Raw genomic sequence first — 18,324 nt, forward strand, 5'->3', positions numbered from 1 at the left:
TTAAATCCTTCAGCTTTTTCTTCCTAAGAAATGTACAACCTCGCTAATGATCTTTCATCTGCTTAGCATCAGCAGACTGACTTTTATCTGTACCATATGTCCTTTTTCTCATGGAACCTGGACGCTAGCCCTGAGCAGGCATGCACGCTAATCTGACTGGTATTCTTTTCATCAAGTCGATTTAAGAGTGAGAGATGTGGATCTTTGAAGTTAATCATTTTGTCTGTACTTCGAAGGCTACAATGCCACACATTACCTAAGCGAAATGTCAGAGGGCAGGTGGGAAAGACTTGGCTCTAATCTTCAGCAGGAAGTTATGAGGTGCTGTTTCGTTAATGAAAACTCAGATTGTACAAATGACCGAACCTACTCAAATTTGGGCTGTCAAACAATTAAAATATTTAAATCATGATTAACATCATCATGCAGGTCTAATTGGTTCCAGTTAATAGCATGCAAACATGTTACCTTTGACAGCCCTAAATTTTAGTTATTTTTCGTTAACAAGTTGCATTTTTAATGACAATGAACGTAAATGTATGCATTAGCTGGGCAACGTAAAGAAATTGCAACATGGTCATGGTGCATTTAATGGAATTGTCAAATCTCTTGAGTTTGAAGAAGGGAATGTAAGCAGGGTGAAAAATTCCATTGTCTATGCATGTTCTTATCATAAATCTTTAGATTTAGACAGCAAGCTTCCATATTAGATTACTTATCACAAGGCTGAAAGAAATACTGTTGATTCTCTGCCAGCACATCCATCATCTTACGAAGCAGGAATGCCCTCTTAACACGGATCCCGGAAATTTGTGTGAAAAGGTTGTCGAAGAGACCTCACTGAGAGGTAGTTTAATGGGATACAGGGTAAACAAGATGTGGGAGATCTCTCACCTCGGTTGTAATCCCAGTTTCCATAAGAGCTGCCACCACATACGCAGTCAAGGCGATCTTTCCATGAATCCCACCCTTAAAAGGAATTGGGACAGAGCAACTTTCACCAGAGTGATGATAAATAACACCTCTATCCAAGCTTCCTCAGTTTGACGAGAACTTGTAAACCTCAGGGCTACTGGCTTAATTATACAATGTTCTGAGACAACTAAACTGTTTTTGAAATAGTTCTTCTAGAACTTCTAGAAAGGATCTGTATCAAGTGTAAACATATCTTGGTCTAAGCTATCCTTTTTGTGTAAGGTCTTTTGGATAAACTTTTACGAATTCAGTGGGCACCAGTGCATTGGATTCCATATGGACCTTTCCTAGTTCACCCATGTCGCTGAAATCTCAACGGTAGTCAGAATTGAACAATAAGAAGTCTCCATTTATGTACCTGTAGGTCTTTGTTGAGTATCCGGCCCATTGCTGGGAACGATCCTTCGTTCTTTTGATGAGTGATCAGCCAGGATTTGGCTGAACGTAATTCTTCAGGATCAATGAAGATGAAGCCACGTGACTGAGCAAACGATTTCAGTACGAATGCAGTCAACCTGGAGGACCAAGAGGTAACAGATACCAACACTGATGTCTTATACAAGTTCATTCTAGGCAACTTGTAAAGAGTTCGAAATCAGTCTCATAAGGTATGACAATTGACATTAACCAAAAATTGTCCACTGTCTTTAACCAAAAATTGTCCACTGTCTTTGTCCATAACTACTTTCTTTCTTGGCCTGGCAAACTTACTCAAACACTTGCCTGTAAGTCAAGCTACACAGTTAATACATAGAGTGTGGATGTGAACAAAGTAGATTTTCTTGGAGAATGCCAAATCAAGTATGTTTCTGCATGCAGGAATACATACATACATAAACTGAAAGCTACTGAAAACATCAGAGCAACGATGAACTTTGACAAGTGTAAGAAACAGCTAATGGAAATGCTGAGTGATTTTGCCTTGTAAATGCTTTCAGCTCTGTGAGTTAAATGAACTGAGGCTCTACAAACATGTAAACCATGTTCTGATTTGTTTTAACTAAACATAGCATGCCATGACAGCATTCCCGAAAGCAGCCAGATGATGATACAAGTGACTTCACTTAAAATAAAGGTCAATAAATAAACAATCATCGAGTCTTTCCAAAGGCATGAGCTGTAGGGATGTCAAGACAAACACCCAAACAACACTACAGAGTCCTTGCAGGCCTGGCCTTGGATGTTATGTTCCCCAAGAGAGGTCGTAAGACTGAAGCATTGAGCCTTCAGGAATTTTTATAATGTTAAGTAATACCGTGTCAGAGTCTTTAACTGCCTGACCCAAGGGAAAATTTCTAGAAAGTGTTCAGATGATTTAAAGAGCAGAAAAGTGAAGGGGACACCCCTGATTCTTCTAGTTAGGCTTGCACAAGACATTCAATCAGAAGTTTGCAAGGTGCCTTTCTCACAATGTGATCCTTGTAAGAAGTCACCTTACCTAATACTTTGGAATGCTCGGAAACCACTGCCAGGACTCTCAAGGCAAACAGGGCTCTTAAAATGATCCCGAAACATCTGTGTTGAACCACTTCAAGCGTTCAATAACAAACTCGAGGTGAAGAGCTACTAACCTTAAGCATATCATTTTTGAATGTGGTTTTAAGGCAGCCCAAAATTTCAACAACAGAATTTGACCTTCATAGTATTAAACTGGGTTTTATTTCTATCCATGTCCACAGAAATTGTTGTTGACCTCATCAGTCTGGATCTCTTTTCACTTTTCCGTGTAGCCAGTATATTCAACATTTCTCCATAAGTGGTCCATGGGAGAAAGTCGTTCAGGTTCTAGAGCAACCTTACATGAGTTTGTGGGATTGCTGTGGGTTACTGGGGGATGTAGAGTATATTACTGCCGCATGTGGCTCACATTGGATCCAGACATGCTGATGCCAGCGAGTGATGCCAGAGGATGGGTTGCCAGGTCTGGTCCAAGGTTTAAACATCTTTCCTCCACTTTCGAAGACATCCACACACATTACGAAACTCTGCTAAAGCTGAACAGGCATTTATAAATAACATTTTCCACTGTGTTCCAGAACATTAGCTGCTCTTTCCATTGAAGCAGATTAGGTTTGAAGGCCTTGGCATTACTAGGGCACCAAGGCGCTGATGGGGACATTAAATACTTGCTGCACCATTATGGCCAATCTTTTCATTAGGAACCACAATTTCCTGTCCTATCATTCAGCCCAAGCTGGGACATATTAGCCCAGCTCTGGAGCTGCTGTTCACCTGGCAATAAATGATCTGTTCTAATAGCTGAAACTGGACCAGAAACAAAAGCAGGGTTGTTTCGGACTTGTAAACAGTCTCAGACGAATGTACAATCTTAGAGAGGGTTTGACATTCCCATTGGATCATGTCCCAACAGCTTTAAGATGGAATCCCCCATCAAATCAAAACTTAAAGCAGTGATGCAACTCAAACTCTCAGTGATGTCAGGGTTTCTCAATTCATTCTTACCTAAATTTGTTTCTCACCTGCATGGACTTTTTCTCCACTCACACACGATATGTCAATGCATAATTTAATTGGCCAAAACCAGCTAAAACTGCTGTGGTACCAAGGAGTATGGTGGATAATTTACAATATAAACATTATGCTGGAGGCCAGTCAAGTACGTTTCTAGATGACTAGTTAAAATGGACTAGTTGACTAGTAGTATATATTGACTAGTATTATTATACAAGAAAAGGGGGTACAGGTATCAGGCATGTGCCCTACTTTTAGTGACTCCAATAGCTAAGGCTAACTTCATTTTCCAGCAACTCGGGCTCCCGTGTGTCCGACGGTGTAGCAGGCAATATAGTGGGGGTAGGGGGTTTTGACCTCACAGAGGGCATAGTTAATTATGGCTGTTCTAGACCACGGGAAGAAATCCCCCAAAACAACCAATAAATCTGTTCTCCAGTGACTGGAGCTTATTAGTAGTTTGTTAATAAGGCTCCAGGGTACAGTCAGCTCGAAATTTTACAATCCATGGCTCTATTAAAAGTCAGACAACCATTCTTAAATGAATCACTTCAATTTTTGTGCTAAACAAATATATATCATGAGGACAATGCATTTCTTTGTGTTTTTAGGGAACACAAACATCATATACTTTCAATCTGAGGTTTACTGTAGCTTTCCATAAATCAGAGTAGCATGGTGTCAGTAAATGAAAAAATAATTAAACATGGAATGTTTGTGAAGTTCACCTTTCTCTTACTGGAGATGAGGGGTTAAATAAAGGACATACTAGAACCAATGGCTTACGCTATTGTAATTAAAGCCAACTTCTTAGCAGACATGGCATGTACAGACTTCACACAGTAGAAGCTTACCACATGCTTCCGGAGGAATCTCTTTCCCCAAAGGCACTGTAGGAACCATCCTGCCTCTTGTATGTCAGTTGCCTCTGATAACCTGCCAGGTACATTGGAAGACCCAAGGCATTGTTTGCACTGCGTTTGCACAGATCTTCAATCACTTTTAAATAATTCTTCAGAAGATTAATAATCAAGAAGACGCATTTAAGAATGAAGGCATGTTCTGCCTTGTACCTTGCAGTAGGTAGTCGGTGGCCTCTGCCTCCACCTCTGGGCTAAGCTGATGGGTTTTCTGAAGGTACTTGAGCACAAAGACATTGGGTGCGAAGTGGATCATGTTCTGCTCCCCACAACCAAAGGGAAGTCGGAGGAGCTTGTCAAGGTTATTGAGGGTGGGCCCCATGACATCACCTAGGACACAAAAGATTGTCACTACAGTAATTATACATGCCACCAAACAAACTTTAATGTGAAGTTTTGGTGTGTTCTGTTGGTTGGATACACTAAAAATTCCTCCTCACCAATCATGGCTGCGGTGGCTCTCTCTGAGCCTGGCACCACGTTGTGTGGGACTCCTAGAGTGAAGGCCTCATTGTGGTTCTCGTCTGCATCTTCTTTGCGCCAGATCCTAAACTCACCTACGGAACCCCAGCCAGTGGAGAAGCCAATATGCCGCACATGAGCAGGGAGTGGTCCGGCCCACTGCATGATCTGGGTCTCACTGGAGGGCTCTAGGCCATGGCCAACCTATTACAAGAAAGATTATGAAACCAGACTATAGTTATTAGCTGATCACCAAGCTAGGCCAAGCTGTTCTGGTCTTTTTTCAATAGTTTCAAAAGGGTTTTGCGCACCAGCTAGCTAAAGATCGAATCCAAACTGAGAAGCACTGTGCAGGTGTTTTGTGTTTGCGTGTAAATCTTGTGAAAATAAAAGACTCTTTCCGAATTTTTTATTTTTCGGAAACACCCTTACAAAACAATGAACTGATCTGCGCATGACGTGGTGGAGATTTGTATGCGTTCATTCAGAGGAAACTAAGCAAGTACGACTACGCTTTAATTCAATAATAACATGGAAACCAATTAATTTCTACTCAAAAAGCAGTTTGATGAACACTGCATTTAACAGGCACATGGAGCTCATAAAAAACAATTGCCAAGCCTTGGCAATAGCTACCCACATCACCTTAAGCCTACATAGACCCAGTTTGGAATCTCCCATAAACAGACTACCTTGGTATTGAAAAGAGTTTGTCATTAAATATTAGACCATCTAAAATGGAATATGACTTATGCTACACTGAAAATAGCTCACAATATCAAAACAAATATAGCCCCTGCTATGTGCAAGTAATGTACAAGTGAAGCAGAGTAACTTCAGTGTCGGATCTGAATCTTTTTGTGCCAGTAAGAGCTAGGCAGTGGTCATAAATCACAGCGTCTTTGCAGTGACATTAGCCAGTAGAATATGACCTCATTAGTATGCAATGCAGTGCTAGGGAGCTCAACAAAACAAACAGAAACACTACTAACACCACTAAATTTTTTAAGTCTCCATGACAGTAGCGGAGCGGTTCTGAAAATGGTGTACTTTTTTAGTAACGAGCTAGAATTGGAGCCCCTCCATCCAATTTTCCCTTTCATCTCAGAAATGTACCAAATGAACAAGCCTGACAAAATGTACAAAATGGATTTATGATAATCATAACTGTTACTGAATTATGTTCTAACAAAGTCAACTGGACGTGTGTAATGGTCCAAAACTTTTTCGTACCAAAGCAAAACTTGGTAAGCGCCACTATCGCCATGATCTGAACACACTTGCTCAATTTGATGGAAGCGACCCCTTGTGGTCATAAAATCAAGGTAATTTGTAAATCTGCTTATAACCTCGTATAATTTGGCCTAAAGTCACATCCTGAACTACCCTCTATATGGTAGCCATCAAATCAAAAGCTGCAACTCCTAATGCTTTCAACTTACCTGCACCCCCCCTCCTCTCCAGCTGATCCAAAAGCTTCGGAATTCATCCCAGGATAGGATTGCTGGCGTTGGGGCGCTGGCTACAGGCTCTCCCATCTTACCCCGTGAGATCCAGGAGCGCGAGTTTTGCCTTCCACCCAGCACAATCTCCACCATTTCGGTACTGTCATGTGCGCTTGGTGAGAGGGCAATGTGGGCGTCATTGTGGCTTTTGATGGCCACTTGAACATGTGCAACTTTGGCTGGCTTCTTCACGTATTGATACTCGTACTTGTTGGGTGTGGAGATGTGGATTCGTTCTGTGAAATGTGAGGGTAGAAATATTTGAGAATAAATTTCCCATTTTTGAAGCAAGCAACTAATACTATCAGTGTGAACAAATTAAAGAATTAATAAAGAACATGAACACTTGTTTACCGTTTGGACAGAAAAAGACGCTGTACGTGTATTCTCTAGGCAAACCTTCAGGCTACGGAAAAACAAGAGAGGGATATTTAAGCAAAATACAGACAAAAAAACACTCTGTGCTCCAAGCAAAAATCACATAACTCCTCTGCACACTCCTTTTTAAACTTTGTACCGCTCACATACTCTGGTCTGGAACACCGCAAAAACAGATAAGTGATCTCCAGTGCAAATTATACTGTGCTGGTCCAATCAATCAGTACATTCAAAAAGTACCAGAAGAGGTATATAACACTCACTAAAACACCTGTTTGCAACACAACATATAGCGACTATAAGACTCAGAGTCCCCACCTCTACCAGCACGCTCCTGCGAACATAGTCCATGCCTGCGGGGCTTCTCCTGTCCTCCTGTTCCTCACCCACTTTGCCTGCTTTGCTGGACTGCAACCCATCAGAGCAACAACTTGGCTCACTGTAGGCCACGGCACGAGCTGCCATGGAAACAAATATGGGAAATGACAGAGAACAACTCAATGACGAAAATGCTTTATTTGCATTGTGGGTGCATAAGAGGGGAAAAGTTGCTGTTTGGCAAAATATACATGCACTAATATATATACACAAGTGCACACATGTGAGACTTCTGGCAGCATGATTTCTTCCCTTTTTTTTTGAACAAACCCGTAATGTCTTCCGAGACCCTGATGGCCTGGGGATAATAGGATACACACATGGCTTTGCAGCAGAATGGCTGCTTGCCAGCAAAGCCCCTTTGTATGTGTGTAGTGAGAAGGAAGGACTTGGAGCCAGGGGGACTAGGACAGAGCCATGGGGGGGGGCATTGGCTAGCACTGACCTACAAATTCATTGACACACCATAGAGATGGATGGAAAAGACCCCCACCACTATGCCCTTATGTACTTTTCCTCATCTGATAGCTCAAAAAGAACATAGCTATTCTCCAGCATGGGTCATTACATAAGTCAATGGCAAAGGTTTTATTTGGCATCTGTGCTTTGCTAAGGATGAAATGGCACTACATTAAAAAAATTGCAGGCTGAAACAAGCCAAAGAGTCAGAAAGTTACAACGATTGATTAATATTCCCAAGAATGTTTGCAATGTCTTGTAATAATAAACCTTCTGTAAACTACAGTGAGAATAAATACACAATTCTTGTCAAACACATAGCAAGCCCAAGATTTATACACTACCAGTAAAAAGTGATGATCCAAAATGTCTTTTGGTCTAAGGGCTTCAAACCCACATGATATGAAGGCAGAGACATGTCCAGCATACAGGTGAACTCCTTTAATACGTTTTAAAAAATTATCCCAAGATGCACCTCACGTAGTTGTTCTGATTTAGTTTGCCGTTTGTGTAAAGTAGTTGATTTACCCACCTGTAGGGGCATTGTTGAAGTATTTAATGGACTAACCTGTGATGTTGGCGGATATCAGTTCAGAAAAGAGCAGAACTATAAAAGTGGGCGTGGCCTCCCCAGGCGCCACACACTTTTTCCGGGTAAGATGGTGTTTCCCTGGGTGACCCACAAACTTGATCCCTTTGGGCACTGACACTGTCACATGGACCTACGGAGAATGAGCGTACAATTAAGTCATGGAGTTTCGCGGTATTGCACAAACACATGCTGCCTGCTTTTTCAAAAATACAGCATGAACTCCCAAGGGCTCCTAAAGGATTCTAGGGAATTTTTGAGGTGCATTGCACATTTTCCATGCTGCCTAACTCATGGCCTCCCATCGTTCCTCAAGGATTCAACTCTAAACCCCTCAGCGCCAAAAACGGCTGCAAATCTTTTCTCTGCACATACCTCAAGTCAAAAATAAGCTGATACTAAATAATATTTGAATCCACATGATATGAAGGCAGAAACCATGGTAGTGTATCAAAGTCATGTAAGTGTCTTGTAAATGGTGCTTGTCTGTGCAAAACTTGTTGCCATGATGCCAAAGTGTTGCTATTCAGTTGCTAAGATGTTCTGAGTTGTTGTTGTTTTATGGTTGCTAGAGTGTGTTGGGTGGTTCCTTATTGGACCCAATTCTCTATGAAACTTTTATCTTTTTCTGTTATCTGATTGTGACAAATATTGATCAGTTTTAACAAGATCTGTGTAAAAACACATGCGCACCTCAGCACATGTAGGAAGGTAGTTATATACTGTCAGTGGGACTTTGGTTTGTTCACCACGGACAACGCTGTACGGCAGGGTGAAGTCGATGAAGAAGGGCTTAAATGTGCGCAGTTCAGCAGTCTGAGCCAGACCCAGACCCTTCTCCGCAGACAGACCAATAGCCCTCGTCACCCATGTGGTGATGGAATCGGGGACATCCAAACGTAACTCAGCCTCCCCAGTAACACTGCTGTAAATAAAAGTTACAATTAGTAAAAAGTATGAATATATATATATATATGCGTGTATATGAGCATCCTGTGGGTCTCATGTATCGCACCAATTGGCTTCCCAAAGAGAAGCATGCTGAGGTGAGCGCGACTTATAGAAAAGGCCTACATTCAGACCATCCTTGGTTGGCCGCTCTCTCTTTTTTAACGTGTTAATCTGAAAATATTACATTTATAAAAAAGTTAATAAAGAGATCATAAACTAATCCATACGAATCGAGAGGTTTAGTCCAAAATTTCTGAAGAGACTTTATTGTTTTATATGATTGAATTTAGTCTTTATTCACATAATAACATTGATCAACAAACATAAACAGAAGCTCAATCATATAAGCTTGAAGTGCGAGAACAAACCTCATTGGTTCTTGCAGAAACTCAAACGTGCTGCGTAACACGAGAATGAACCTCATTGGTTCTCGCACGTCAAGCAAGCATGATTGAGCTTCCTTTTACCACAACTTATGTGAGTTGATGAATGTTTATATGTGAATAAAAGCCTAAATTAAATCTGTTCATCATATAAAGCGATCGTGTCTCTTCAGAAAATTTGGACTAAACCACTCGATTCATATGGATTAATTTTATGATCTCTTTATGAACTTTTTGAAGCATCAAAGTGGTAGTTGTGTGAACTTTTAATGGAGGGACAGAAAGCTCTCATATTTCCTTTAAATATCTTCAGTTGTGTTTCGTAGATGAACAAAAGTCTTGCGGGTTTGAAATGACATGAGGGTGAAAGCAAATGATTTTAATATTTTTGTGGAAACCATAATGTTTTTTTGTTTTTTTTAAGGATTCTTTTATGAATAGAAAGCTTAAAATACCAGCATTTATTTGAAATAGAAGTCATTTGGAACATAATGTCTTTACTGTCACTTTTGATCAATTTAAAGAATCCTTGCTGAACAAAATAATTAATCTCTTATTAACCCCACATTTTGTAGCTGTATTGTACTCAGTATGTTTCTGCATGCATCTAAAATCTAAAAATGCGAGTTAACCAAAGTAATATTTCACTACCTGATGTTAAAGCAATGCCATATCCATGTTTCTGGGAAGAATGTACGTCTGCGGTTCTCTGCCCTGAAAAACACACACTGACATAAGAAACAATTCTCTTACTGAACTTAGAGACAATGGAATGTGAGATTAACCTTATAATTTCAGACACTGTGAGCATGTGTACCGTGTCCCAGATCGGGAGTGCATTGCTGCCACCAGGGTGGAGGTGTGCGGTTGGAAAGCAGGCACAGCCTCGTCTGTATACATCCCTCCACTCTGCCTGTGATTGAGACTCACCATATCTGTCATCACCACCAGCCCCGTCTCCTACAACACAATTGCATGGACATATTAGCATTTGATATCTAAACTAGAGGTTTATATTTTCTAAAAAAGTGATATCCTCACCGTAAAAGCAAAACGGGCATCTTTAGTGATGTCCCAGTGCCATGGAAACACAGAGGAGCGTCGTCTTCGCGACGACAAGCCTGGCCACCAAAAATGTCCCTCATCTTTGGGTATCCCAAAGGCATCTGATACATCAAAGTCAGCCAGTTCCTTGAACACCTTCAAACCAAACCCAGTTAAGACAACTTCCGAGCTATCGGTGGTATATATGAGGGTTCAGATGAGGACTGACCTTCTCAGGTGTGAGCTGGAAGCCTGGTTTGAGAAGATACATGCTTTTGTCCACAGAAGCTACACATACACATGAGCCACTCTCTGCTCTGACCTTCAGACTGATCGGACTGCCCGGCATCGACTCATTTGTGGACAAAGACAAAGAGACCTAAAGACAAGAAAGTCATACGAGTTTGGAACGATATGGGGGTGGGTAAATACTGTAATGACAGAACTTTTTTGGTGAACCATCCCTTTAATAAATTATACGCCAGAATAACAATTAGTGAGCTACTCAACCCACCTCATTTTCGAAGCGGGGCTGCACAGGAAGTTGCAGACTGTCACTCACACCCTCTCCATTTTCCCGAACATAGTAGACCAGTAGGCGACTGAGAGGGGCCATGGCAGGAGTCACATTGAAATGCAGAACCGACACGCAGCTGTCTGTTTCCGCCTGAGAAGAGGACACACCAGAGTCTGGGCAGACAAAGGACATAAAGATGGACAGAAAAAAAATGGGGAGGAAAAAAAAAGAGGAAGAATAGTGCCTTTATGAGCTATTAGTAAGCTTCATTAATTGATTAATTCATGTTCCAAAACATTTTGTTATGAAAATATGCAACATAAAGTACAGAAAGTAACAGAAATGGAAATAACAGTCCATTATAAAATTATCAAAAATGTCAAATATCATTAAAAATGAAGAAAATCAAAAAAGGTGAAATACATAATTTCAAACATACTGGGTGAAAATTATATATATATACATTTTTCAAAAACTATGATTGTCAAATAAACGTAAAAATCACATGTGAACAGAATATTTTTGTTTGTCATTTTCAACTTTATGCAAAAAAGTGGAAATATTATTTAATTTTATTTGCATAAAATTGATACATATATAAATTAATACATACAATTTTAGCTATGAAATTATCAGAGTGACCAAAATCAATTACAGAATGTTATCAAATACAATACATAACTTTACATGTGATAGAAATGACACTGATTTTATTTTTAAGGACAAAAAGGCCTATTATTAAGTTCATAAACTGAACAAAGGCTTATCGCAGTTATTGCAATAAAACTGACCTGTGTCTTGTGGTGGTTTGGCAGTGGTGTGAATGTTCGTGTCAAAGGTGATGGTAGCTCTCTTTTCACGATTGGCCATGCTCTTGGTATGCCTCTGACCAGACTGCACGATATTCCCACGAGAGGCGATCTCATAGTGCAAGGTGAAGTTACAGGGACAGGTGGACTTCAAGGAGATCTCTGCTTCTTTTCCAATCTAGACACATGATTAAAGGTTGTTTAAACTTATAAAATACTTTTGTATATCTTAGCAATCACCACTAATGATACTGGCAATGTCTCTTACCATAAGAGGAGCATGGGGACTTAGAAGCTGGATGTGGCACTTGCTCGGTGAATACCAGCTACTGATGGACAGATAGTTAGGGAGATACTGGTCTCCTGCAGGCCTGCCATCAATGGCAGTCACTTTTGACTGCAATCAAAGAGAGAAGAAATTCAAATGAAGTTAGAAATGTAGGCACTGTGTGTTTCATTTGGACTCTATTTGGTGTTTCTACCAAACTTTTGGTGAACAGCTATGCAAAATAAACAATCAATAGTAGTTCTCTTTCAGATAGCCTTCTTATCAACCACTAACCATACTGTGGTTCACAGGCACCAAACTACAGACCCTGATAGATTTACACTGATCCAAGTATGGATCTTTTGTATTTACCTGTAAGACGGCCTTCTCACTGATCAAACAAACATTTATGGTAAATATAACCCAGTTTAGACCAAAACATCTAGAGTGAAAGTGACATTAGAGGCATAGTCCCATTGGCACTTGAGCAACCTTCCTAAACAATGGTACTAGTCATGCATAACCCTTTGCAGGGTTTGAACCAACAACTTTTCAGGGTTAGTACTATCAAATCATAATTAAGGAATCACAAGATCAGGGGCAGCCAACCCTGCTCCTGGAGGGCTAACAACCTGCAGAGTTTAGCTTCAACCCTAATCCAATACACCTACAGCTATTAAAGGTGTTCAAGATTACTTGACAACACAGGCAGGTCTGTTGGAGCAGGGTTGGTACTAAAGTCTGCAGCAAGGTAGCTCTCCAGGAGCAGGGTTGGCTACCCCTGCACCAGGTTAAACCACCCCCAGAAGTAGTTTCCGCTACATCTCCACATCCCTCCCACTGACCTCCAGCCAGACGTACTGGGCAGCCGTGGGGATGGAGGGGATCTCGAAAGTGGCTTTGCCATTGCGAGAGACCAGTTCGCTGGTGTAGACGTTGTCCTTCAGGGTGAGTTCGGCCTTAACCCGCACTTGCACTCCTTCCGCTGGGCTCCCGTCCGGATAGGTCACCTCAATCTGGGGTCAGTGGTGAAAAACGATCATTCCAAATTAGGATTGATTAGTAAAAAGGATAAAAGGAAACATTATCTGCTTTCCAACAGAAGACTGATCCTCCTTCTCACCATCCCCTTGTAGGGCAGACCAGGTTTGAACTGCTTGCGAGTATCTTTGGAGTACTTGATGTCAATGAGTTGCTTGTGGACTGGCGTAGAATCGTCAAATATGGTCTGCCGCCCACCGTCCACACTGCTCACTGTCACCCACATGTTCACTGCGCCTCGGAAATGGTCTGTAACTTCTAAGGGCATCATGTCCTTTACACAGAGGCTGAAAGTGGCTGAGCCTTTGATCTATGTAAAAGAAAAGAAACTGGTTACAGAGAGTTGCTACTTTTGGTCTTTTGATCTCGACTTGCAGTCTTGTCCATGAAGTCCACAAGATTGGAAGCTATCTCAAGGAGTTGCTATGGAGTACACCTTGGCGGATAACATATGCAAGCAATGTGCCCTTTTGCAGAGCTTGCACTGGTTTGGACTTCATAGTGGACAACTGCTCGACAGTCTATATGACCTCAACTTGCATTTAGGACAAGGCACTGGTAGACCAGTGCAGAACTTTGCTGTTTAAGGTGGTCAACCAAAGAAGTTTTACTGTTTGAGTAAGTTAAGTATGCTGGTCTTTTCATCAGGGAAATATTTTATTATGCACTCACCTCCATTGATTTCACCACCGGGTGGCCAACTTCATGTCTGTAGTAGCCTACTCCATTGACTGTCATATTAACTGTTAATTTGCCTGACACTGGCTTTCCAAAGGTGTACCTGGGAGATGGCAGGGTTATTGAGATATTGGAAGTCATTGCAAAATTACTTGTTTAAGATGGCAGGCAGATTCTTCCTCTTACCTTGCCTTGACTGTGACCTGTTCACATGAATTGAGGTCTCGAATGTAGGGAGGGGGCTCAATGATGAGCTCAAACTTGGGCATGACTGTTCAAGAAGAAGACCAAAATCAATCATATTCATTCTTTTCTATCCATTTTACTTTTACTTTAATTTTGTCAAATAATAGCATTTTTTGAATTCATGCTTTACAGAATGTTATTGATTTTCCATCTTTTAGAGATTATTCACTATGTTGTGTTACAATTATCTGAATCTGTTCTTGTAAAAGGATCAACACTGCTTACCATACTTTTGCACCTCAAATGACTTGTTGTACGTGTGGCTTTGCATCTCCACGAAAACTAACCATTCCCCGAAGACTGGTTGGTCTGATAGTGGAAAGCTCATATTGACGATTCCTAAGAGACAATAGTGACATTAAAATATCAGCACTATAAATATATCAAAGCTTATTATATATTGTGACAATGATTGCAACATGATAACAAAATACAACAGCCTGATAACAGCCAAAGGAACAAGACAGTAAGAGTTCTTACCACAACAAACAGACTTCAGATCTTTCCAATGGACTATGCGGGATCCTCTGGGGTCCTGGGTAAACAAAGTGGTAATCTTCAACACTATGTGGTTAAAATAGTCTTTTTCTTACTTATTTGCCTGGCTTAAATCTGGAGGCCACTTTACACTCGTAAAAAGGCAGCATAGAAACAAGCTTAGGAAAACACGTTTCAAATCCAATGATGCTTTTAAACAAACTGACCTTGCCCTGACTCAAAGGGCCAACACTCCAGGAGCCCGTCAATCAAGACAAAACTACACACACCCCGACTGACACTTCCTCCAGCGAGAGCCAGAGGCCGACGGTGCCAAACTAACATAAACATGAAGCATCGTATACATAGCAAACATTTTTTCTGCTCCCCCTTTGGCCATTTGCACAGCTTTCAGAAGAATTTTCTGGAACTAAGCAACAGTGTTTGCCCCAGAGACGCTTCAAAGACCAAGCAGCATGTGGGAAAAAGATGGAAGCTAAGCACAGAGCAGCGGGGGGAAATGCCCCAGGAAGACTCGCTCCCTTTTATCTCCCTAGTCGCCCACAAGCGTCTGCTCCAGGGTCGAACCCAACACTGGCGGACCAGTTGTCAAGCTCTATAGCTGTGCAACATGGACCCTTGCTGGGAAAGAAACACTCCAACCACAGCAGTGTCCACCCCATGGCCTCCACTCACCACTATGTAAGCGTCAATCTGTAAAACAAAACAAGGAAATGATTAGAGGGATGAGGACGACACATATAACACATATGTATAACTACAGCTACATTAGCCCCATCAAGATTTCAATCAATCCTGCAACTGAGAGAAGTTTTACCAGCGGCCAACCTTTAGCAATTTTCAAAAAAGACACATTACAGCTGGAGCCGCTTTTGGAAAAAAGCTTGATTTCAAGTTGGCTCTGGTGAATGTGTTTCTGTAATTTGCATGTTTGTTTGTGTATGAGGGGCATACAGCTAAGCTACCTTTTGCCACTTTCTGGAAATGCTTGCAGGATAAGCCTTTAGACACTAGATAAATGTTGCTAGTGCTGAAAAGGACAATGCTCCTCTACTACAAAACGTAATTTAGCATGTAATTTCAGGACTTTACCTTTTCACTGGTTGGCCTTAGGTTTGGCGTGACAGCATACACATTTATAAGAACTAGAGGGGAGAGAAAGAAACAAACAGAAATGAATTCAAATTCAGCTTGCTTCTTTCTCAAAGCTATTTGTGACACTGGCCTAGCTCGGAATAGCATGCTAATTTCTATGCTATTTTTGCTGCATTTTTAGTATGCACAAAATACAAAACACTCAAATTCTGCTGTATTCAGCAAATAATACTTCGTAAAATACTGTATCCCACAATGCAATGCACTCAATCCTTTCATTTCTAGTGTCATGAATGCATTGGAAGAAATATCGAACAAGTTTTTGAAACATAAGAGTTTTGGCAAAATTTGAAATTGTGCAGGTGCCATGTGAAAACAGTGTTTGGAATGTTTCCCACAGCATAATATATGCACATATTATTTTTTAAAAGTATTAGGAAGTATACAGTGTATAGTCTGTAGTACGACAGTAATCTGAACATAGCCAGTATCAACTGCATTGAGACATTTAGCATTACAAACACAGTTAGTGTCATAAGTAACTCATTTGTGTTAGGTGAATGTAGAGACCTTTCTGCAGGGGCTTATAAACTGGCTTGTCAGTCTGGATGAAAACAGTTGAGCCTTTGCTGTCCACCGTCACAGTGGTGTGGTTGTGAAAGATGTAGCCACCCTCATTGAGCTGACGGTTCCCCCAAACCTTCAGATGTGCCTGGCCTCTGAGATCTGATGGCACCTGGGAACATTGTGGTTATTAGGCATACAGTAAATGTCACACTAAGCTCAGGAGAATTGGCTGATGTGATTTGCTCACCTTTATTTTGATGGTGGCTTTATCTGAAATGAGAAAAAAATGTAAGTCAGCACCCAGATTTCTGAATCAAAACATGAGTTTATTGTGATATATAAGGGGCTTTATTGGACACAACCTTCATTAAAAGCTATGAATTTTGCTAATTCATGTAGAGTATGTGCCATACCTGTATATAATTTCTCACAAATGAAAATGAGGCTTAAGCATTGATGTTTAACCAAGGGAATTCACCTTTGGTGCGTCAAGATATTGCAAAAGAAGCTCTTGGTATGTTTGCTTGTTTTTTCATGGTGAAAACTATACTTTAGTTGTTAAAATTTAAATGACATATTTAAGACCCAAGCTCTTGGCACCACAGACGTTACTTTTAGATGCTAAATTGAGCAAGTAAGTAAATTCCCCTACGTAACTCTCACCTCGTACAGTGCCATGGCTATGTGCCACGATCTCGCCCTTGACGCTGAGCTGCAGTTGCACTCGTGTGTCTTCTACTGCATTGAAGATGGTCACGCTCACGGCCTCTTCCACACCGGCACGGAACACAGATGGCGCGGCAATCAGGTAACCCCTGTGAATCAAAGGACGGGAGTACAGAGCAACGGCTGTGTGTGTTTACATCACAAGACTCCAGGTAGCAATTACGCTAACACTTTGTTTAGTCTAGAGCGTACATCTGAATCTCACATCATAGGGCACACAAATCAAACAAACAAGCATCCTGAACCTTACCACTTGGGAAAACATAAAACAAATATCATGTTCAAACATAAACTGGCAAGTGTTTTGTGATTCTTTGTTGCCCAAGTTAGATGTTATGAGAATGGCGGAACCTTATGACTGATCTCGAAATAACACATTTCAGAAAAATAGTACGTTTTTAAATTAGGCCGTAAGGTGAATATTCGTCACCAGGGCTGATCATTGGGGCCATGACTACCCAATTTAGCCGTTACCGGAAGCCAGTGATTATAGTTTATAAAGTTATAAATATGGATATTTTTTCTTAAAACAACGCATCGGTTCGCTTCAGAAGGCCTTTATTAACCCCCAGGAGTCATATGGATTACTTTTATGATGGATGAATGTGCTTTTTTGGGATTCAAAATCTCAAAAAATTATTATTCCCTCCTATTTGAAGCTTGGAAGAGCCAGGATATTTTTAAATATAACTGAAATTGTGTTCGGCTGAAAGAAGAATGTCATATACACCTAGGATGGCTTGAGGGTGAGTAAATTATGGGATAATTTTAATTTTTGGGTGAACTAACCCTTTAAGTGGACTAATAATAGTGAATGAGGGTATATGGGGGGCAATTTCGGACACACTTGTTTTGCCATATATATTCTGAGCTAGAAAAGACTATTTAAAGAAGAATATATTAAATAGAAACATTGCCTTTGAAAGCAGAGTGAGTGCGTCACTCACAGTATTGGAGTATTTCTTTTGGTTTTAGTTCAACCTGAGTAAGTAAGTAGGTAAGTAAGGGAACCTGACTTCTTACTGTAAGTAAGAAAGTAACCAGACAAATATTAGTTTCAATCTCTGCAATGATTAGGCCATTTGTTGGTGATTTCGTTTGATGTTTGATGTGTGTAGGCCTTTTCTCTAAGAAAAAAAGTCACAGGGCTTCACAAATCCAATTTTAAAGGTCAATGTAATAAAAACGAATAGGGCTTTCTCAAACACACACCATGACAAAGGTTAGGGGAACATTATTACACAATTAAGCGACATTAACCTAATTCGTCAGGTGTTTTTCGTCTCTTCGGAATCCAAGTAGTCTAGACTACTGCAAATTTGGTTCAAGTGACCTTAAATGATGAGAAACATTTGGAAGGTGA

At 40.7% G+C, this 18,324-nt stretch overlaps 1 protein-coding gene across 3 annotated transcripts in view; it reads right to left on the reverse strand.

Moving 5' to 3' along the window:
* cpamd8 (C3 and PZP like alpha-2-macroglobulin domain containing 8) overlaps positions 1–18,324 on the reverse strand; it is a 36,550-nt gene that overhangs the window by 16,125 nt on the left and 2,101 nt on the right. For 2 of the 3 annotated variants that reach the window (XM_079890244.1, XM_079890245.1), the window contains exons 2-29: positions 16,899–17,050; positions 16,483–16,505; positions 16,239–16,404; positions 15,666–15,718; positions 15,249–15,266; positions 14,556–14,610; positions 14,301–14,414; positions 14,016–14,100; positions 13,824–13,932; positions 13,234–13,461; positions 12,956–13,126; positions 12,111–12,239; positions 11,825–12,020; positions 11,031–11,206; positions 10,746–10,895; positions 10,514–10,672; positions 10,290–10,432; positions 10,124–10,186; positions 8,832–9,063; positions 8,118–8,271; positions 7,031–7,170; positions 6,689–6,740; positions 6,272–6,570; positions 4,808–5,033; positions 4,521–4,697; positions 4,302–4,383; positions 1,334–1,490; positions 895–969 (exon numbers count right to left, since the gene is read on the reverse strand). In XM_079890244.1, the coding sequence (XP_079746370.1) occupies positions 895–969; positions 1,334–1,490; positions 4,302–4,383; positions 4,521–4,697; positions 4,808–5,033; positions 6,272–6,570; positions 6,689–6,740; positions 7,031–7,170; positions 8,118–8,271; positions 8,832–9,063; positions 10,124–10,186; positions 10,290–10,432; positions 10,514–10,672; positions 10,746–10,895; positions 11,031–11,206; positions 11,825–12,020; positions 12,111–12,239; positions 12,956–13,126; positions 13,234–13,461; positions 13,824–13,932; positions 14,016–14,100; positions 14,301–14,414; positions 14,556–14,610; positions 15,249–15,266; positions 15,666–15,718; positions 16,239–16,404; positions 16,483–16,505; positions 16,899–17,050 (3,784 nt within the window). The remainder of the gene's footprint in view (positions 1–894; positions 970–1,333; positions 1,491–4,301; positions 4,384–4,520; positions 4,698–4,807; positions 5,034–6,271; positions 6,571–6,688; positions 6,741–7,030; positions 7,171–8,117; positions 8,272–8,831; positions 9,064–10,123; positions 10,187–10,289; positions 10,433–10,513; positions 10,673–10,745; positions 10,896–11,030; positions 11,207–11,824; positions 12,021–12,110; positions 12,240–12,955; positions 13,127–13,233; positions 13,462–13,823; positions 13,933–14,015; positions 14,101–14,300; positions 14,415–14,555; positions 14,611–15,248; positions 15,267–15,665; positions 15,719–16,238; positions 16,405–16,482; positions 16,506–16,898; positions 17,051–18,324) is intronic. The other variant, XM_079890246.1, reaches the window with a different exon arrangement.

Source organism: Squalius cephalus (genome assembly GCF_949319135.1).
Source record: "Squalius cephalus genome assembly, chromosome: 13".
Lineage (NCBI taxonomy): Eukaryota > Metazoa > Chordata > Actinopteri > Cypriniformes > Leuciscidae > Squalius > Squalius cephalus.